Here is a 22,599-nt window from a genome sequence, read left to right as displayed (position 1 = left end):
ACTATCCAGTGCTACTGGCCCCATGCAACACCTATTAGCACGGTGCCAAGGCTTCATTAGTGGGTTTCCTAGCGGGAAAGAACTAGTCAGAGTAAAGCTTTAGCAGCAGGATGTGGCAGAAACAGCTGGGCTGTGAGGAAGCAAGAGACCTCTCGTCCCGGATGCACCACCAACTGCAGCCTTTAAGCAATTCATAACCTCCCCAATCCACATGGCCGCCCTGGACTTCCCCCCATGGCTGCTAATCAGGCCTGCCTATGGTCCCCTGGATATATAGGGCCACCAAAGCTCAACTGACCCCATATCCAACCTGCTCCCCACCTGGGTCTCTTTTGGTTCAGGGCTTACCATCCAGGTATGTAATTTTAACACTCTCGGGGTCTGAACTCAAAAAAGCACAGTTCCGCAAATGTAAAACGAGGGGAGTTAGCCGAAGTCTTTGTCTAGGCCATTCCAAATTTTATTTTTCTCATGTCTTTCTAAAATGGCTCTTAATTTAGAAGGAGCTCAAGGTGGTGGTTGGGAAAATAACCTTTCTAGGGGCAGTGGGTCCCTTCTGCCAATGTAAGATGGGCTCCTCTTACTGGTAGACCCTCACTCGGCTGGACGTGGAGGTGGCAGACAGAGTCTGGTGGGTAGGATGTACCATTTTTACTCACCTATAAACACTTCCCCCCACTCACCTCCCAACCAAGTACACTCTTGGGTCTCTTCTGCTGGAAGACGGAATTCCCAGTGGCCCTTACTGGGTCTAAAAAGAATCTGATGAAATTATGAGGGCTGGAACAAATAAAAAGGTCCTTGAAACAGAGGTCCCAGGGGGCTGAAGACAGGACGGTCAAGATCACAGCGCTTGAATCAACCATCTCTCACCCCTCCCAGCCCGCAGTGTGTCCACTCTCAAAACTGAGAAGGTTCCAGATAATTCATCTGTACCACCAGCCAGGACACCTTACTGAGAGCAGCCCCTAGAAGCCCCACAAGCTGTCATCTTGGGCTTACTCGCCCAAACATATCCTTCTTTGGCAACATCTCCAACTCTGTTCTCCCCCCCCCCCCCCCCCCCCCCGCAAAGGCAGTAAGTGCCCCTCCCTCGGGTTCCCACAAGCAGGCTCAGGCCTTTATTACAGGCATACTTAACACACTGCATCACGGCTACTCATGTTCCCATCTTACTCCTGCTTCAGACTCAGCACTCCCAAGGGCAGAGACCTGCTGAGTTCCTCTGGGTACCACCCCTTCTTCCCTCCATCTCCAAAGCACATGCCTGGCTGGCACCCAGCAGGTACTCCACAAATGTCTGCTGGATGGATAGATGGATGGATGGACGGATGGACGTACAAGATGGATGGATGAATGGGGGATGTGTAGGGTCTAGGGCCAAGAAATGGATCTTCTGGAGGGGCCACACTAAAGCACAAAAAACAGACTGGTATTTCCCAAGCAGCAGACCTAAAAATGAGAATACAGTCATTAAAATCTTTTCAGATACAGTTTCCATGAAGAAGCATCTAGGGAACGGTCCTGTGCTTCCAAGGCCATTTACCTAAACATGATTTCGTGGTTGTTACATGAAGTGCTGTCAACTGAGTACACGAGATCAGTTAATGTGGCAAGACTAGAAGCTGATCCTGTTGCCTCATCGTTAACTAAGTCGCCCTCTCTGTGATGAACTCACTCACTCATTCAGCAAATGTTTATCAACTGCTCATCAAATGCCAGTCACCCTTCCAGGCAATGGGGTACACTGGGGTCCCAAAGTCTGGAAGGCGCAGCTACAGGAAACCGGAGAAGAACAAATCCTTGGAGAATGAAGTCAGCCTAAACAGCTTAAGACCCGAGCCCACAGGTCACAGTACCAAGTGGTACTCCGTGCCTTCCCAAGCTCAGTGTAAAACATACTCAGTGTAAAATCTTTCAAAGTTCTGAGCACCATCTTGAAATCCAGCTATAAGACACACAGGGAGAGTTGCCCCAAACACAGCAGGATCTAGAGAGCTCTACCCTTGAGTTCTTGCATCCACAGCACCTAGGTTTTCGGCCTCCCATCTCAACACATCACTTTTCACAAGGACCAGCAACTAGTGGTTTGGAGACAGTATAGCTCTCTATAGCAGCTCCTTCTGATCTGACAGGAGCTAAAAATAACCATGCACATGAAAACCATGTAAAATAAGAGTACTGGGTTGCCAGCTAAAGACAGGGTCAGGCAGGCAGCCAGCAGGGAAAGGTATGGACGTTGTGATACCTTCACTGGCCAGTCAGAGGTTCCGATTTAGTCTATCTGCTGGTTTCCAGCCAAGGTCTCGATAAGGAAGACTGCTGGACAGCTGATGTCTTAACTGTCCTGCAGACAAATGAACCAGCCTGACCTTCTCAGATAAGATGCAATGGGCAACATCTCACTGCAGCCTGACCCACGTGCAATGTAATAAGTCAACAGTGGTCCTGGAAGAACAAAGAAGACAGAAGGCCAGCCATCCAAATCTCATTAGTCTCCATAGCATTCAATGCTGCGCATCCCAGGTAGGTTTGAAAGGAGGAAATAAGCTGCGGGTGAGAGTGCCAGTCAAGCGTGCACATCCTAGGGGGTGGAAAGAATGCCATCTGGGCAGAGAAAGGCTTTCAGGAGCCTTGAAGGCACACGAGGCTCTCTCCCCTCCATCCACCAGCTCCACATCCATCAGAGGGCAAGTCCCTCTGCACCCATCTTTGGAAGGCTCTCTCCTTCCTCTCCATGATGGCTCAGGCCACATCACCTCATCTGTGGGCCACAGCAAGAGTCCCCCGAGTGGTCCCAGGTTATCATTCCATTTATCAATGATTGATCCTAAGTTTTATAACATATGGAAACTTGATAAACAGAAAGGGACAGAGGGTGGAGGTGGAGGAGAGGGTGGGAGGAAGGGTAGAGTCTTTCTTTAGCTCTAAGTATTAAGGTGCCCATCTGATGGTGGCCTCAAACCGGTTATAAATACACACAGTTGTACCACGGTGGAGGCATGCCCTGGGACTCTTAGAGGCCAAAATGTTGGGTTGGAAAACCAGTTCTATTTCTTTTCTAGCAATATGACTGTGACTTTAGGCACTCCCCATGCCAAGTCTCAGCTTCTCCATCTGAAAAATGGGTACTCTCCTCTACCCTGTCCACCCTGCTAAGTCACTGCATTAATAAAAAAGAAAGCAAACAAGCATCCACTGTCAACTGCAGTGTCCCATACACACAAAGGAATTATTATCACTTTCATCCAAACCTTATTCCTCTCACATGTCCACAGGAATAACACAATGTGTTTTTTTGCCAAATGCTGAACACGTACCGACAAAGGTCCATCTAGTCAAAGCTATGGTTTTTCCAGTAGACATGTATGGATGTGAGAGTTGGACTATAAAGAAAGCTGAGCACCGAAGAATTGATGCTTTTGAACTGTGGTGTTGGAGAAGACTCTTGAGCGTCCCTTGGACTGCAAGGAGATCAAACCAGTCCATCCTAAAGGAGATCAGTCCTGAATATTCGTTGGAAGGGCTGATGCTGAAGCTGAAACTACAATACTTTGGCCACCTGATGCAAAGAGCTGACTCATTGGAAAAGACCCTGATGCTGGGAAAGATTGAAGGCAGTAGGAGAAGGGGATGACAGAGGATGAGATGGTTGGATGGCATCACCGACTCAATGGACATGAGTTTGAGCAAGCTCCAGGAGTTGGTGATGGACAGGGAAGTCTGACGTGCTGCAGTCCATGGGATCGCAGAGTCAGACACGACTGAGCTACTGAACTGAGAACAAATACATGATCTAGTAATCCCATTTAGAGGAAAACAGGCTAGCCTGGCTTTGGGATTTTGGGTAAACCCATGTTAGTTCTTGGAGATCAAATCCTTCCTTTCCAAGTTCTTAATCACCCCTTGTTTAAACAGCTCTCAGAACTCTAACTGTTCTCATTAGTGGTCTTCCTGGCCATTGGTTCCCAGAAGGTACCTGCCTCAAGGCATCTTTCAACTGTCTCTCAGGTCAGTTCAGTTCAGTCGCTCAGTCATGTCCAACTCTTTGTGACCCCGTGAATTGCAGCACGCCAGGCCTCCCTGTCCATCACCAACTCCCGGAGTTCACTCAAACTCACATCCATTGAGTCAGTGATGCCATCCAGCCATCTCATCCTCTGTTGTCCCCTTCTCCTCCTGCCCCCAAGCCCTCCCAGCATCAGGGTCTTTTCCAATGAGTCAATTCTTCGCATGAGGTGGTCAAAGTATTGGAGTTTAAGCTTTAGCATCATTCCCTCCAAAGAACACCCAGGGCTGATCTTTAGGATGGACTGGTTGGATCTCCTTGCAGTCCAAGGGACGCTCAAGAGTCTTCTCCAACACCACAGTTCAAAAGCATCAATTCTTCGGTGCTCAGCTTTCTTCACAGTCCAACTCTCACATCCATACATGACTACTGGAAAACCATAGCCTTGACTAGTGGACCTTTGTTGGCAAAGTAATGTCTCTGCTTTTTAATATGCTATCTAGGTTGGTCATAACTTTCCTTCCAAGGAGTAAGCTGTCTCTAGGAAGTGCTAATTTCATGGTTAGTTACTACTTCCTACCCTCACCCCCAAACTTGATAACTTGCTACTTTTCTCTGAACCTTAGTAGGAAAGTAGCTCTCTAATACCTGCACGTGCACACAGAGGGGCCAGGGGTCTCTGTTCCTACTGCCATCCCTACTAAGTCATCACAAAGAAATATACACTGTTTACACCAGGATGTCGTAAACACAAATATCTGAAATTACCAAATAAAGTTACCTTGAAATTTCATCCTGAGTGAGAAATAGCAGCTCAGCCCTCAGCAAGATCTGGTGACTCAAAACTGAAATCTATTGGTACAAAGACAATGCAGAGGATCCCTAATCTGCTGGATTGAAGGCCAAGCTGTCCAGCTTATAAATTCCACCTCACAGTTGAAGAAGGCTTCCATGTTTACCAAGGTTCCATGACCCCAGTTTGCAGAGAAAGCCTGAGACTCAGAGAGATCAACATGACCAAATTCCTATTACTCATAAGTGGCAGACCAAGAATCAGAACCCAGCCTTCTGGATTCCTAGGACAGAGATCCTTCCATCTCATCCCACTGCTTCCCCAGTCGGCTCATTCACCTGTTTGGCTCCAAACACATGCAATGTGTCCAGCCAGCAAAGAAATATTCCTGAAGCCCAATTCAACACACGGCTGCAGAAAGCGTGCTTCATGCGTGGTCTTGGCTACAGGTGGGAGACAGGGCCACCCGGTCAAACACGAGCAGACCTCCTGGTGGGAGGTAGGGGGCAATTCCCATTTTGTTTGGAGGAAGGGAAATTGGGGCAGAATGAAAAGTAGTTGATTCACTCACACACTAACCCAGAAGCCAAGACACTTTGTGTGGGGGACACCAAGAGTCTGGGTGGCTCCTGGAAATTCAATTCTGGTAAAACAGAGTACATGTTACTAATTTCCTGACCTGCCTGGCTAACCATCTCTTGGAAATCGGAGGAAGCAACCAATACCACGGCCCTTATTTTTGGTCAACAAGGAAGTGAGAACAGTCTTAGAGGAAAGTGTTTTGGTGTGCGCATCAGTGAAAGGGGACAGTGTGAGTGGGGTTCTCTTCCAACCAGGGGCACAGGGCTCTCCACATGGGACATGAGCTTTGGGCGGGTAGAGGGTAGGCGTAAGGGTTCCCCCACAGAGCACCGCCACACTGGTTTCCAGGGATGGAGCGATCGATCTAAACACTGCGACTTTGTGCTGTCTTATTATCTATCAATCAGCCTCTGTTCCAGGCTGATAAGCCATCTTTGGGCCGAAAGTCAAAGCTCTCATTTGTTTCTGCTGTGAGAATTAAATGGCCCCAACAGCCATGATCCTATGAACCTTCTTGCAATCAGCGTGGAATGCCTAACACCTTCTGATGACCTCAGTTTCTGTCTCCCTATAGCTGCTTCCAACCGTGCCTACCACAGGTGACTCAGCACTCAGCTGAAGCACCTAAGTGCTGAATAAAGTCTGGACACTAACGCTACTTGATCCTGGCAGCCCTGAAAACTGGTTTCACCCAACACTTCAAATACTACACCTCCCCCTCTCAGTAAGAAACCCTAAAACAGCACAGGTTGAATACTCTTTAATTTGGGGGTAACTACTATCAGGCCTCTTGAGAGTCCCTTGGACTGCAAGGAGATCCAACCAGTCCATCCTAAAGGAAATTAGTCCTGAATGTTCACTGGAAGGACTGATGTTGAAGCTGAAACTCGATACTTTGGCCACTTGATGCAAAGAGCTGACTCATTTGAAAAGACCCTGATGCTGGGAAATATTGAAGGTGAGAGGAGAAGGGGATGACAGAGGATGGTTGGATGGTATCACTGACTCAATGGACATGAGTTTGAATAAACTCCGGGAGTTGGTGATGGACAGGGAGGCCTGGCATGCTGCAGTCCATGGGGTGCAAAGAGTCGGACACAACTGAGTAATCGAACTGAACTATCAAGCCCAGGCTTCCCTGCTGGTTCGGTGGTAAAGAACCCACCTGCCAATGCAGGAGACAGGGTTCGATCCCTGGGTCATGAAGATCCCCTGGAGGAGTGCATGGCAACCCACTCCAGTGTTTTTGCCTGGAGAATCCCATAGACAGAGGAGCCTGGTGGGCTACAGTCCGTGGAGTCGCAAAGAGTCAGACATGACTTAGCAACTGAGCACGCACTGTCAAGCACATTTTAATATGTGATCCTGACCGACGGGGACAAAAATATCAGACAACCTCCTTAACACCAAGGTCCACTGGACAAATTACTCTTAGAATTCTGGATTGGGAGACTCTCCTCACCTTTATTAGTAAGCAAGGTGAGTCATGAACCAGTCACAATGGCCTTGGCCCAACTGAGTCCACACGAAGCTCTGGAGAATGGGATCGGGGGCAGGAGACTGCCCTGAATGACCTCTCAGGCAGGTGCTTCCCAGCTTAGCACCCTCCGTCTTGCATCAAAAGAGAAGCAAGTACTTGGGGGACTTGAAAGGTCTCAGGTGGCAAGTACCTAGCATGCTAATTTTCACATTGATCTTTTTAAACTGTGGCACTTACAAACAGGGCTGTCAAGTCTTTCTCCTTTTCCCCTGCATCTGGAAGAGCCTGGTGCTGCCACAACCAAATAGAATACGGTATTCGTGATATTTTGTCATTTCCAAGGTGAGTGACAATTCTCTAGGGACACTTGCTCTGTGGGAAGACCCGACTACCAGGTAAAAAATCCAAGTACTCTAAGACTAGCACGCTGAAGAGGCCGTGAACATGTTCCTGTCAACTGTCCCAGCTGAGCCCAGCCTCCAACCATCCCCGCCAAGGTGCCAGACATGTGAGCACAGCCATCATGAACCACCCTCACTAGCCAATCTTGCAACTAAGTTTCCTCCTGAGTGACCTGGTCCATGACATAAGGAGCAAAAGAAAATCTCAGCCTGGCCCCACCTCAATGGGTTCTTGACCAAGAGAACCCATGAACTATGATAAACAGTGATGCTTTAAACCACTGAGCCCTGGGGGAATTTGTTATGTAATAGATAATCAGAAAGAAAACCATGCAAATACAGATATAATGTGTGCATGGCATGTGTGTGTTCATAAAAGATTTAGTATACAAAAAAATTTTCCATAACTTTAAAAACTGTTTCTTAGGAATCCTTACACTGATGTTAGCTCAGGTATCATCTGCTTGGAGACAAGGAATTAGAATGATAAATATATTGAGTCTTGGAAAAAAAGGGGGGTAAACAAACCTGAAAACTACTCTTTGAAGGTCCTAACTGTTTAGGAAAAAGATATTAAAATCAAGGGCTGGAATGACTGAAGCTGCCTTGCTCTACATGCACCAACACTGTATTAAGAACTCAATAAATTGCACCGTAGATGGGGGAGAGGACAGCTAGGGATTCAGAGAGACTTAAAAGACATTGTTTACCAAATGCAATGTGTTGTCTGTAGTTGGCTCCTGATTCAAACATGCCAACCACTGACCACAAAAAGGTTTTAGATGCTGGAGGAAAAGCGAACAAGGACTCGGCATCAGACGACACTGAAGACTCATTGTTCAAGTTTAGTTGAGTGTGATCACAGATGGTAGACATGTAGAAAGAGAGAGGGACACCCATTTAGGTATTAACAGGCTAAATGATACAAAGTTGTCTCGGAGTTGCTTGAAGATACTCCAGAGAAATAACAAAATATGGGTGCTGTATACAAGACAGTTTCATCATACTATTGTCTCAACTTGTATATTTGAAATTTTCCATAATAAAAACTTAATGAAAACTTCACAAACTGCAAAGAAGTTGAAGAGTTTAAAGGTGTCTGGCCACGGTGACCAGGCACCCACACAGGCCCTACTAGGCATCCAAGTTACCAAATAAGAAGCAGAGACGGCTCAGAAATCAATACATTCAAGTTCCTCATTTTACAGATGGGGAAAAACGAGGCCAGACATAGGTCATGTTGCCAGGCAGCCGGTGCAAAGCCAAGAATAGAACAGTAGCCTTCTGACCCCGAGACCAATACAATTTTCTTTCTCAGAACTGTCTTGAGACAAATGCATTATGTTACCTGAATAGCAAACAAAAAAACCCAGCCTAGCATTTCTGCTATGGAAAGGTTAGAGATCAAATAGGCAATACCAAAAATTTCAGTGTTAAAAGCTTGTTGGCTATAAAAAGTGCCTTGTTTGGGCAAATATTTTTGGCTTTATAAAATGGTGGATCAGAAAAAGGGGGTGGGGAGAAGAAAGAAACACAGGAGAAAGGAAAAGAAAATGAAACAAATTTGTGCCTGGCCAAACAGTAACATGCAATTAAAATGATGGATGCCTTCGTGCCAGAGGTTGAGTTTGAAACAAGCTGCTGGAAGAAGGGCAGCCCTGAAAATAAATTGCCAAATCACTTTTTGCAGCCAGATTGCAGATTCCCCATCCATGTGATTCTAAAAGCAAATAACTCCACATAAATAAATATGCAATGAATTCCCAGGAAACCCAGCCAAGAAACATGAACAGAAAGAACTAATTTTGGGTGGACGACTGCCCCCACCGATCCTGCAACCTAGGAACGCGACTAAATTTGCAGAGTAAAGCAGGTCAGTGCTACCTCGCATCTTTGAATTACTGGGACCTGTCACGACCGCCCCCTTCTCTCCTTGGAGCCCTTTACAGCTCTGAAAGTTCTGGGTGTCGCAACACACCCCATGATGCAGTGGCTGACAGCATGGGCTCTGGGATCAGCGTGGCAGGGATCTGAGTCCCAGCCCTGGTCTTCAGCTTAGGCTGAGACCGGTGTCAGAAACATCTTACCTGGTAGGAATGTTTGAGGATGGCAAGAAATGAAATGATGAATTTAACTGGGCTTGGCCCCAGGGTTCACCCATAGGGCAGATCCGTGGAGGCAGGCTTCATTCTAGGTGGCCTATCAACTCGTGGAAGATGAGCTTTACAGAGGTGGAGTGACTGAGGATGAACCATGTCCCTCCCAAATTCATATGTCGAAGCTTTAACCCTACAATGCTTCCCAACATGGCTGTAACTGAAGAAGAGGTAATTAAGTTAAAATGAGTTCATTAGCATGTGCCCTAGCCTATCTGACTAGTGTCCTTATAAGCGGGGCTCACACACAAACCAAGGCTGATACAGAAAAGACCACCCGAAGACAGGAGGAGATGGGGCAGCAAGAGAGCGGCCATCCACAAGGCAAGGGGACAGGCCTGACTCTGCCGGCACCCTGAGCTTGGACTTCCAGCCTCTGGAACTACGGAAAGATAAATTTCTATTGTTCAATCCACCGAGACCATGGTACTTTGCTTACGGCAGCCCAAGCCGAGTAGTACAGGCAGATTCAAGTTAGGACCAGTTTTCAATCTGGCTTGAGCAAGCTTCAGAAGATGGTGAGGGACAGGAAAGCCTGGCGTGCTGTAGTCCATGGGGTCACAAAGAGTGGAACTCAACTGAGCGACTGCCACTTTAACTCTTTTAGTGATCACACCAACTGCTGAGGCACAGAATTCCAGGGCTTAATTTACCCAGCTCTGTGTGCGTGGAAGATTTTCAAAACAGGTTAATGAGTGGAAAAGCACATAAAACTTTTAACCTTGTCTCTGGTGAGCATGACTGTTAGGGTCATAAAACTACAACTGAGGCACCACCATCCATGTCCCTGATGGAGGGATATAAAATAAAGGTGTCTCGTTACAGGTGGCCTTTGATTTTTCATTCTTCTCTCTCTCTCTCTTTTTCCTTTGGTGAGTCAGTATTCTTTAAAAAGTCTCCTGGAAGAAGGCAGAGAATGACACATTCAGAAGAAGAAAAGGAGGGTGTGATGCCTACGGGCACTCCCTGGGTCTGGATTTGCAGGGATGGCATTGTCAAGATTATTATGAGGTGAGTGGTCTGTGTTTACTGTGAGCTGTGGTGAGAAGACTCTTGGCTGCAAGTTCACCACACAGAAAGTGAGCCTCTCCTTAACCATGATCTAGGAAAAATGTTCCAATCACAGATGCATTTTTAAAAGCAAAAAATACTGAATATCAAACATGGTTAAAAAAAAAGTATGAAATAGTACTATGTAGTATTATGGAATGTTACTTTAAATATTACTTTAAAGTAGAAGATACAAATAGGAAATTATCTACAAAACTAAATGCTACTGCTGCTAAGTCATTTCAGTCGTGTCCGACTCTGTGCGACCCCATGGACTGCGGCCCACCAGGCTCCTCCGTCTATGGGATTTTCCAGGCAAGAGTGCTGGAATGGGGTGCCATTGCCTTCTCCGACAGAACTAAATACCTAGGCACAAATACAGAGGGATTCCCTGGTGGCTCGGTGGTAAAGAATCCACCTACAATGTAAGAGACTCGGGTTTGATCCCTGGGTCCAGGCAGATCCCCTGGAGAAGGGCATGGCAATCCAATCCAGAATTCTTGCCTGGAGAATCCCATGGACAGAGGAGCCTGGTGGGCTACAGTCCATGGGGTCACAAAGAATCAGACATGGCTTAGTGACTAAACACACACACACAAACACACATAAATACAGCAACTCTTCATCATCTCTTACTGCTGTGGATTGGTCATAGCTAACCCCAACATCTCCCAGTTCAACCAGAACTAATTCACCTAGAATGATTTCACACATAAGAGAAGACCTCAGTGACCCAGGACTTCAAATCTGTGTCAAAAGATTTTTTTCCAAGACTGTCTCTAAACCAGGCATTGAACCCCAACCCTTATACCTTCTCAGGGACCTAGGCAGTTACTGTAGGGGCAGGAGGAAAATCTGTGTGGGTCTATGCAGGCGCTAACCATTCCAGCAGGTTCCACCATTCCAGCTGGATGGTGCTCACAAGTGAATTGGGGGCAGTCACCACACAGATCTAGTCAACTGCTGCTCTATGAGAATTCAGACCGTGCTATCAGACTTTCCAGTTGCTCAAGAAAGCTACAAAATTGAAATTCCTTTATGTGAAATGTGGAAAATTTTTAAAGCCTTGTACAGACCTTTAGTCTACTTTTTAATTGGAGCATGACACACACAGACAAAACTGCACAGGTCACACGTGTACAACGCTAGGAATGATCAGAAATGAGCATGACTATGCAGCCACCGCCCAGGTCAAAAGACAGAACTGTTCCCAGCCCCTGGACATCCCGCGCAGGTCTTCCCAATACCCCTCTCTCCCTCCCTCCCACAGGAGCTGCAGACTGGCTGTGCCCATCCTGCAGTTCTAGATGCAAACGGAAGCACATGGCCTGTATTCCTCTACAGCCACGTGGGGCACAAGCCCCTCCAGTCCACAATCTTGATGGCTGAGCAAAGGCACACTGTAAGGTGGACCTTACAGCCCTGAGTGGAAGGGAAATGAGGCCCAAGTGAACGCGCCTTTGTGGATTCACTCACGGCTGAGAAGCACTCGCCAAGGGAGGAGTCCCAGATAAGAAGCCCCAAGTGTGGGTGGAGTGGGAAGGTCAAAGTCACAGAAGGGGAGGGTCTGTTCTCCCGAGTAAATGGACAGGGGACAAGAGGGCAGGGGAGATGGCAGGTGCCAGGGGGAGGAAGCCGAAGTTCACAGCCACCAACAAGGCAGAGGAGAACATGCCTGGAGACCCACAGCCGGGGCGACTGGGACCAACTCCCATGCCCACGAGACTGGCATTTTCCCCAGAGGACGCCAACTGGGCCAGATTTCTGGAAGAGGGAGGAATCAACAAAGATTACCTAGCATGCCCCCACTTTTAAAACCCTTTTTCAGGGTCATTATCAATACATGTGGGCTTCCCAGGTGGTGTTAGTGGTAAAGAACCTGCTTGCCAATGCCCAAGATGTAACAGAGGCAGGTTCAATCCCTGGGTAGGAAAGATCCCCTGAAGGAGGGTATGGCAACCCCCTCTGGTATTCTTGCCTGGAGAATTCCATGGGCAGAGGAGCCTGGCGGCCTGCAGTCCATTGGGTCGCAAAGAGTTGGACATGACTGAAGTGACTCAGTATGCACGCACGCGTGAAAAAAAATAAACAAGAGTACAGTAAACACCTGTCACTCAGGTTTAGCAGGGATCAACATTCCGTGTCAACTGTACTCCTTCCTCCCCCTTCCCTCCATTAATTTTTTTCACACTTCTTTTGCACAGATGGTGGTGGTACATTTACTTACATCTAAATGTGCAAATCTGAGCCGCTCCATATTGACAGATGGAAACATCTGTGCAACCCACACCCCTGTACCATTCCGCACATTCTAATCTCCCCAGATCCTGGGCACCCCTCCTGGGTCAATTCCTGGCTGTCCCCACTCCCTAGGAAGCAACACCCATTCTGAACTGATTCTTCTCCAGATTAGTTTTGCCAGTTCTGGAGTGACAGAGAAATGGAATCATCCAGAGGTATTCTTGTACAAGGCTTATTTCACTCAGCATAACACCTATGAAGACAGAAAGACAGGTTTTAAAATTCCCTTTGGGCCATGCTGCATAGAGATGTCTTTATCACCTTTCTCATGCTATCTTATATGGATAAACTATAAAGCTCTGAGATAAACATTTGAGATAAAGATAACCTGCACTGGGATTCAGAGCTGTGATTTCCAATAAATTACTCAAATCCTGCTTTCTTGGCTGGGTCCCGTGTTCCAGATACTGGTTTCTGCACCTAAAATGTGCGACAACCACCACCCCAGAGCTCTGACCTGTGGTGACCTCTGAGAAGCAAGACTGACCACTGTTTTTTTGCCCTGGCTCTTCCTTCTTAAGCAAGTAAACTGGGTACAAGTGGGTTTGTTGCTCAGTTGCTGAGTTGTGTCCGACTCTTTGCAACCCCAAGGAATGCAGCATACCAGACTTCCTTGTCCTTTACCATCTCTCAGAGTTTACTCAAACTCATGTCCCATCAAATCGGTGATGCCATCCAACCATTTCATCCTCTGTCGTCCCCTTCTCCTCCTGCCCTCAATCTTTCCCAGCATCAGGGTCTTTTCCAACGAGTCGGTGCTTTGCATCAGGTGGCCCAAGCATTGGCGCTTCAGTTTCGGCCTTTTTAGTGAATATTCAGGTAAAGCTGTAGTGTTCTCTGCAAACCCCAAAGACGCATCTTCCCACTAAATGGGCAGTTGCTTGAGGAAGGATGTAATCTTGACTCAGTCTTGTATCTACCTGGCCCCGGCATGGTTCTGTGCATAAAGCAGGCTCTTGATAAACACCCATGTTTCTTATTCTTCACTCTTCCTTGAAGATGTCAAGGCCACCCAGGGTTGGGAGGCAACGGAGCAGAGGGCAAGAGCTTGGGCCGCCCTCCTTTTCCCAGGGATTCCACGTCAGCAGGAGTCCTAACACCCGTGCTCGGGGACTGTGCGGGCTGACACAGCCCGGAGCCTGGCTGGGAACAACTTTCCACAAGTCTACAGTGGACAGACACCATCTGGGTCTCTGTCTCAGCCTCCCAGTTGGCCCGGTGGATGTGAGCTGCGCTGAAAGCCTTACCACACTCCTTTCCAGGTGTCTGATCCCACTGGGCCGGCACACTGGCATCGACTAAAATACAGCCAGGAGTGAATCCAGGCTTTATGGCACCTGGAAGTTTATACCATTTGGAGGTCCTCTTAAAGAAATAAAATGCAAAAATAAATAAATAAATACTACATTTGCAAACTTAAAAAATAAAACAAACCAAGGACCCAGGCAACATAGTATCAGGACCTCTCCGCATCACCATTCCACCTGTAGGCTATCAACCCTGCCAACCTTCCATGCACAAAACAGGGAGTGGGATGGGGATTGTCCTGGCTCAGCTTCCCATCAACCCTACTCCTAGATCCAGCCACCAAAGCCACTGGGTTCCACGTGCTTGAACGCCACTGCATCTGCCCCTCTGTCCACACCCAGCACCACGCTAGTTCGGACCCGAGATACAGCTAACAGCCTGATGACTGTCCACCTTCACCCATCCCTGAGCCAAACTCCAAGCATCCAGTGGTCCTAGCTCCCTTCTCATCACTCTGCTTCATCCTCTCCTGAGCTGCATTCTGCTTCCCAGACACGGCTCCCCTCACGGCCTCCTCAGTGAGGCTGGTCAGTCTTCCGTCCAGAGTCAAAATCACCCCACAGCCACATCCCCCGAAGCCCTCATGGATGGAAATCGACCTCTCCCTCCAACGAACCCCTACAAGGCTTCAGCTGTCTGGCTCTGATCATATCTGCCCAGGTCATTCTGCCTGGTACTAAGGTGACCTGAGAAGCAAAATGGGGTGGCAGAGCTCCCAAAGGTCAAAAGAGCAAATGCAACTTGCTGGGCTCAGCCATCTCCTCCACCAAATGGGGATGAGGGCGCTGCACTGCGGAGCGGTGTGGACCAGATGAGGATTAAGTGAGATGATGGCTGGGCACACACTTGAAGACCCAGTGTTCTCAGCACAATATCAGAACCTGGGACCAACCTTGGCTCTATCATGAACCATAAATCCCCAGTAATAGGCCATCTCACACCACAGTCACTTTAGACCCTCCTCTACCAGGGACTAGCTGCTCCCCTGGCTGCAAAGATTTTGCCTTCCTTCACATGGTGAGGTCCCAAGTTTTTCACCAAATATAACAGGAAGTAAAGTGTAATGATTAAGAACACATTTTACTCCACAATTTTTTTAAAAAAAGAGCATATGGAGTGTGATGGAATTTTTGTTGAAAGAAACCATTTTTTATCCATTATTAGCAAAAAGGTGGAGGGATACCACCAAAATGTAAATGAAGTGATGATGTATTATTGGAGGTATGATACGACTTTTATTTGGTATTTTTTTAATTGATAATTCCTAGAAATTCTAAAATAAACAGCATCAGTTCAGTTCAGTTGCTCAGTTGTGTCCGACTCTGCGACCCCCTGAATCACAGCACGCCAGGCCTCCCTGTCCATCACCATCTCCATGAGTTCATCCAAACTCATGTCCATCAAGTCAGTGATGCCATCCAGCCATCTCATCCTCTGTCATCCCCTTCTCCTCCTGCCCCCAATCCCTCCCAGCATCAGAGTCTTTTCCAATGAGTCAACTCTTTGCATGAGGTGGCCAAAGTATTGAAGTTTCAGCTTCAGCATCAGTCCTTCCAATGAATATTCAGGACTGATTTCATTTAGGATGGACTGGTTGGATCTCTTTGCTGTCCAAGGGACTCTCAAGAGTCTTCTCCAATACCACAGTTCAAAAGCATCAATTCTTCAGCGCTCAGCTTTCTTTATAGTCCAACTCTCACATCCATACCTGACTACTGGAAAAAGCATAGCTTTGACTAGGTGGACCTTTGTTGGCAAAGTAATGTCTCTGCTTTTATGCTGTCTAGATTGGTCATAGCTTTTCTTCCAAAGTGGAGCTTACTCAGTGCCAGACATAGTTCTGAGCACTTCGTGTATACTTCCTCAGTTAATTCTCACAAAACCTTTATAAAGTAGCCACTGCCCTATGACAAGGAAAAGATGACAGAACGGTTTAATGTGTGGCCCACCACTCTGTGGCAAGGCCCTGGCAAATGTGGCTCCAGCGTCTGTCATCTGCATCTTTGTTTTTTTATCATAATTTTCTGTGTTTGATTATAACAAACCTTTCCTGAAGCATTGAGAACAAAGTAGCCTAGTTGGTTAACTAGGAAGCAAAAAAGGGAAAAATAATGAAAATACTGGTTTTATAAAAAATATTATCCTGTCATACCAGCTCTGTACTTTGAACTGTGGTGTTGGACAAGACTCTTTTTTTTTTTTTTTAAATTTTATAAATTTTAGTTTTTTATTTTTTAAATTTTAAAATCTTTAATTCTTACATGCATTCCCAAACATGAACCCCCCTCCCTGGACAAGACTCTTGAGAGTCCCTTGGACTGCAAGGAGATCAAACCAGTCAATCCTAAAGGAAATCAGTCCTGAATATTCATTGGAAGGACTGATGCTGAAGCTCCAATACTTTGGCCACCTGATGTGAAGAACTGACTCACTGGAAAAGATCGTGATGCTGGGAAAGACTGAAGGCAGGAGAAGGGGACAACAGAGGATGAGATGGATGGATGGCATCACCAACTTGATGGACATGAATTTTAGTAAGCTCTGGGAGTTGGTGATGAACAGGGAAGCCTGGCATGCTGCATCCCATGAGATCGCAAAGAGTTGAACATGACTGAGCGACTGAACTAAACACTCCACTTTTGTAAGAAATCTTTTAGCTTCAATCCCCTCTACCTTTCAGGTACTTGAAAGGTTCTTGATACTCATTCCTCAACATTTCTGTGATCCTGGGATATCAGCTGGCTTCTGATACTAGACATATAATCCTCTACTGGACTTCTGACACTAGTGAGAAATCCATAACAAAACTGACCACTCCAATGTGAAATGCCAGGTTGGATGTTACAAGCTGAAATCAAGATTGCCGGGAGAAACATCAAAAACTTCAGATATGTAGATGATACCACTCTAATGGCAGAAAGTGAAGAGGAACTAAAGAGCCTCTTGGTGAAGGTGAAAGAGGAGAATGAAAAAGCTGGCTTAAAACTCAACATTCAGAAAATGAAGATCATGGCATCCGGTCCCATCACTTCATGGCAAATAGATGGAGAACAAGTGGAAACTGACAGATTTTATTTTCTTGGGCTTCAAAATCAGTGTGGACGGTGACTGTAGCCATGAAGTAAAAAAGACACTTGTTCCTTGAAAGGAAACCTATGACAAATCTAGATAGTGTATTAAAAAGCACAGATATCACTTTGCCAACAAAGGTTCATATAGTCAAAACTATGGTTTTTCCAGTAGCCATGTAAGGATATGAGAGTTGCACCGCAAAGAAGGTTGAGTGCTGAAGAACTGATGCTTTCGAACTGTGGTGCTGGAGAAGACTCTTGAGAGTCCCTTGGACTGCAAGGAGATCAAACCAGTCAATCCTAAAGGAATTCAGTCCTGGATATTCATTGGAAGGACTGATGCTGAAGCTAAAGGTCCAATACTTTGGCCATCTAATGAGAAGAACTGACTCACTGGAAAAAATCCTGATGCTGGGAAAGACTGAAGGCAGGAGAAGGGGAAAACAGACGATGAGAAGGTTGGAAGGCATCACTGACTCGATGGACACGAGTTTGAGCAGTCTCCGGGAGTTGGTGATGAACAGAGAAGCCTGGCGTGCTGCAGTCCATGGCGTCACAAAGAGTTGGACACGACTTAATGACTGAACAACAGTGGCCACTCCAATTAAGCCAAGAACTCTGACTGCAGAATCCACCCCCCACAGCCAGTTCTGTCCTACCGCCCTTAAGTTGCATCTCTGGAGGTTTCTGCTGCTGGAGCTTCATCATAGGTTGTTCTTTTACAGTAGATTAATTCTGTCTTGAATTCTGTTTTTCTCCTTCAAATTCAACTTCATAGGTTAAACTTATACATGTAATCTCTGAAGATCAAGGTCAAGAGCAGACAGAGCAGACACTAGCAGGACAGCGAAGGCGCCAAAACCATTTATGTGCTGTGTACGCTCTCGCACGCTGCTTACCCTCTCTGCGCCTCGATCTCCTTACACTGTATAATGAGGATGTTAATAGGAACTATCTAACTCATAGGGTTGTGAGAAATCAGTGAGCTAAGCCATGTGAAGTGCTTACATCATAATGTACATGGTCAGTCTACTTTGAAAACATGCTATGTGCAAGTCAGACCCCAAAGGCCACACATTCTGTACGACTCCATTTATACGAAATATCGAGAGTTGGCAAATCCACGGAGACAGAAAACGGGTTAGTGGCTGCCAGAGCCTGGGAAGAGGGGAGAATGGAGGGTGAATGCTTCCTTAGGTTCAGGGGTCATGACAAGGCTCTGGAGCTAGACTGTGGTAATGGTTGCCTAACACTGTGAGTGAGTGTGATGGAATGGTTGAAACTTTATCTGTATTTCACCAAAATAAAAACTTTTGCAAAACAATAAGTCAATTTATTACTTATTTTTTGTAAGTAATATAAATAATTATAATTATTACTCAAATTACTACCTGAACCGCTACCATGACATGGGATGTACTAAGTCCCCCACACGGCAAAAGATGAGCGGGAATACTATAGAGTACAAGCAGGGCGGGGGTTATGGGACAAGCTTCACAGACACGGTGGCATCTGAAATGGGTCCTGAGAGACAACTGGACCCTTAGGAGATAAGAATCAGCCAAGAAGAAAGGGAAAGAACAGCAAAGGTACAAAGTGTGAGGGTGAGAACCATCAGGGTAGCAGCCTTGGGGAAGAATCAGGCAGACGGGAAAGCCAAGCCTGAAAAGGGTTTTACATCCGGCGCTCTCACGTACTGCGGGATGTTGGGCAGAAACCTTGCTGCTGAACTTTCTACAAAACTGGAATGCCCGCAGTTCTGCCACGGAGGTGCTACGAGGATTAAAGAAAGCCACAAAAGGCGAAAGCTTCATCTCAACCTAAAACACTACACAGACATAAGGGACGTGACTGTGCAGAGAACACGGCCCCTCAAACACAGCGGCACGTGGCATTCCACTGTTGACTGGGGCCCTCCTGGGGTAGAGGCTGCGGGTGGAGCAGGTTCCCTGGCAGAGCCAGGAGGTAAGCAGTGACAGCGTGAATGAAGGCTGGAACACAGTACATAACCCACCTGAGCGGCCAGACCATGTAGATGCCTGGGAGGGGAGGGGGGGGTGGTCCTTTAACCCTGACATCCTTAGCACACTGATCCTGGGCTACCAAGGCAACGTGAGGGGCCAGGAGATGTGCCCTGTGAACCAATTACAATTCCACTTCCCACCCCAAATGAGCTCCCTTGAAGCAGGGCCCACATTTTTTATCATTTCATATTCCTTGCATGGGGCCTTACACACACTAGTTGATCTCTCTCTGCTTTTGTATTTTGATCTCATGTTTTGCTGTGTGTGTGTTGTTTTTAAATTTTTTATTTTGTATTGGAGTATGGTTGAATTACAACATTATATTAGTTTCAGGTGTACAGCAAAGTGATTTAATTATACACATAGCTATTCATTTTCAGATTCTATTTCCCATACAGGTCATCACAGATACTGAGTAAAGTTCCCTGTGTTATACAGTAGGTTCTTGTTAATGATCTATTTTATATAAAGAACTGTGCATGTTAACCCCAACCTCCTGATTTATCCTCCCCCCACCTTTACTCATAAGTTTGTTTTCTAAGTTTATTATCTCATTCTGCTTTGTAAATAAGATCACCGGTATCATTTTTTACTGTCGTTTTTAACGAATACATGAAACAGATGGCATAAAGCAGAGCTCGTCAGTAAACAGAATGAACTTCAGCTCTTTCGAAAACTCATCTGTGTGGCAGTGCTCATCCTGTGAAGTGAGTTAATAAGATAAATGACACATAACAGTAATCCAAGTACACGCAATGCTTCTTTTCTTCTCTGAAGACGGCACATAATTTTTGCATTTTTCTTCGGAAGTCTTTTTAATGAAGAGGAGCTATCGCCATAGCTTTGAGAACAAAGCTAAACGCTTCTGGACTTCAAAGCAAAGTCAGTCAGCCCTATGTAGAATACGGAAGCATCCCGAATAAGTGCTTCTGACCTTGGACTGCCTGGCTCCCACTGAAACATCCCACATACAGATCCCCTCTTCTTAGCTCCCTCCCTCCAGTCCCCCTGGGATCTGCCACTCCAGCTTGTGTGCAGGGACAGGAGCTGGTCTCCAGCCAGCTGGGCCCCTCCCTGGACTCTGACCCCCACTGTCACTGCCACCCAATACAGACTGAAACTCACTGGGCAGGTGGCTTGGGCCTTGGGCCCCAGCAAACAGGAGCCATCAAAGGACTGGAATGGGCTGCCAGGGAGTGCTGCGGGTTAATAACTAACCCTCAAGCACCTTTACAGTGTATCGGGCTTTCCTGGATGAAGCCCACAGCTGTTTCACAGGCAGATGCAGGGCGGGCAGTTTCTTCTGGGCCCTGGGGAGAACCACAAGTTAGTTTGGGAACAGGTAGGGGGACCTCAGAGAGGCAAAGAGGTCTACTGCTGTCACTGGGCCACTGAGAAGAGGAGCCGGGAGGTGCATGCAGGAAACTGCTCTTATTACATGCTAATTACTGCTCATTTGCCACAGGTGAGCAGCCTCTGGCTGTGGAGCAGCAGGCATGCTCCAAGGCAAAGTCCTGCCACCCCAGAATGACGCTCTGGACCACGTGGCTTTCAAGTGTTTCTTTAGGAGTAAAACCAAGTGGTTCCCACTGCCCTGCCATCTGCTCCACCTGTTTTCTCTCTGCAGTGTTCAAGTTCATTGACTCTACTCCTAAAAATGTCTGCAGGCACCTCTGGCCAGGAGATGGAGAGAAAGGGCTCAAGGGGGTGGGAGCAGAGGGCAATGGGGGATGGGCGGGAGGTGTTCCGGTAGAATGTAAAGGAACCCAAACAGGAGTAAGATACAGAAAAAGAGAACCTCAAGGTCAAGTGTTGGTCACTCACTCGTGTCCGACTCTTTGCAACCCCATGGGCTGTAACCTACCAGGCTCCTCTGTCCAGGCAAGAATACTGGGGTGGGCTGTCATTCCCTTCTCCAGAGGATCTTCCCCACCCAGGGATTAAACACTGGTCTCCTGCATTGCAGGCAGATTCTTTACTAAGCCACCAGGGGAGACATTCAAAACTACGGTTATGGAGCTGATGAAGAACCGGAAGAAAAAGATACTCTTTTAATTAAATCTACCAGTGACTGGATTTCCCTGGTGGCTCGGATGGTAAAGCGTCTGTCTACAATGCGGGAGACCCAGGTTTGATCCCTGGGATGGGAGGATCCCCTGGAGAAGGAAATGGCAACCCCCTCCAGTACTCTTGCCTGGAGAATCCCATGGATGGAGGAGCCAGGCGGGCTACAGTCCATGGGGTCCCAAAAAGTTGGACACGACTGAGCAACTTCACTTTAATTACATCTACTGAACACTTCTCAAAGATGAGGAATCTGGAGCTTTTCAAAGAAGCAACATCCAATGAAAGATAGGATACCTAGGCTCATAGGCAGGGGCTGAACAGGAGCAGGAATCTTCCAAGTATTATCTCGAGCCTCAGTGCCTTTGCATATGCTGACTGGCCACCAGAAAAGCTGTTCTCCACTGTCCTCAGAACTCAAAGCTTTCTCTCTGAAATCTTCTGGTTGCCCATCTTTCCTCTCCCAGTCCTCCCACCTTAGCCCTTTCTTTAAGCTTATCTGAATTTCCCCTGGGCAAATTCATTTCACACCAGGTGTAATGAATTGTCTCCACTCAAGCTTCTCAAGGACAAGGAACTTGCCTCACCGTTCTCTGTGTGCTGAGTCAGATGCTTTAAGTGATGCTTGTACCAACTGTACCTCAGGGGAACCAAATGTTGAGGATGCCATCGAGGAAATCCACAGTGGGAAACTCTAAGACAGATGGCCCAACTCCTTCAACAAATGGGGAAGAAAAGGAGGGGAGAAGGGAAAACTCCAGATTAAGAGCTTTAGCTAAATTGTGGGGCAGAGAAAAAGGAGATAATGTTGGTCAAAGGACACAAACTTTCAGCCATAAAATAAAAAATTCTGGGATCTAAATGACAGCGTGATGATGCAATAGTTAATTATAATGTAGAGTATACCTGAAATCTGCCAAGATACGCACACAAATGGTGACTAGAGAAGCGATGGATACGTTAATTACCTCGATGTGCAGTGACCATTTCACAAGGCAGACGTATATCAAATCAACATGCGTTACATCTCAAATAAACAGCATTTTTATTTGTCAATTATGCCTCAATAAAGCAAGGGAAAATAACATTTCAAAAAATTCTTAAAGAGGTTTAGATAGACTATCAACCAAACACACTCAAAGGACCTTGGTGTGACAACCAAATAAGAAAATTTGAACACTGACCATATATCTGAGGCTAAAAGACAACTATTAATTATTTTTAGGTGTTGTGATAATATTGTGAATAGTTTTTTAGAAAACACAGCCCTTATCTTTTAGATAACTGGGATTTTGTTTTGGAACTTTTTTAAAAAGAATCAGGAAGGAACAGATAAAAGAATACAAGTGAAAAGAGAGGG

General features: G+C 46.6%; 1 protein-coding gene across 22 annotated transcripts in view; it reads right to left on the bottom strand.

The window, feature by feature from the left end:
* Window positions 1–22,599, bottom strand: part of EPB41L4B (erythrocyte membrane protein band 4.1 like 4B) — a 143,685-nt gene that overhangs the window by 109,458 nt on the left and 11,628 nt on the right. Inside the window, exon 1 of one of the 22 annotated variants that reach the window (XM_042242914.2) lies at window positions 684–9,270. The exons of the other annotated variants lie outside the window; for them this stretch is intronic. Coding sequence (XP_042098848.1) covers window positions 684–866 — 183 coding nt within the window. The 5' untranslated portion in view covers window positions 867–9,270. Of the gene's footprint in view, window positions 1–683; window positions 9,271–22,599 lie in introns of those variants that run through there. 22 annotated transcript variants of the gene reach the window in all.

Source organism: Ovis aries, chromosome 2 (genome assembly GCF_016772045.2).
Source record: "Ovis aries strain OAR_USU_Benz2616 breed Rambouillet chromosome 2, ARS-UI_Ramb_v3.0, whole genome shotgun sequence".
NCBI classification, from domain to species: domain Eukaryota; kingdom Metazoa; phylum Chordata; class Mammalia; order Artiodactyla; family Bovidae; genus Ovis; species Ovis aries.
The sequence above is the reverse complement of the archived record's forward strand: the minus strand, read 5'-3'. Positions and strand labels throughout refer to the sequence as shown.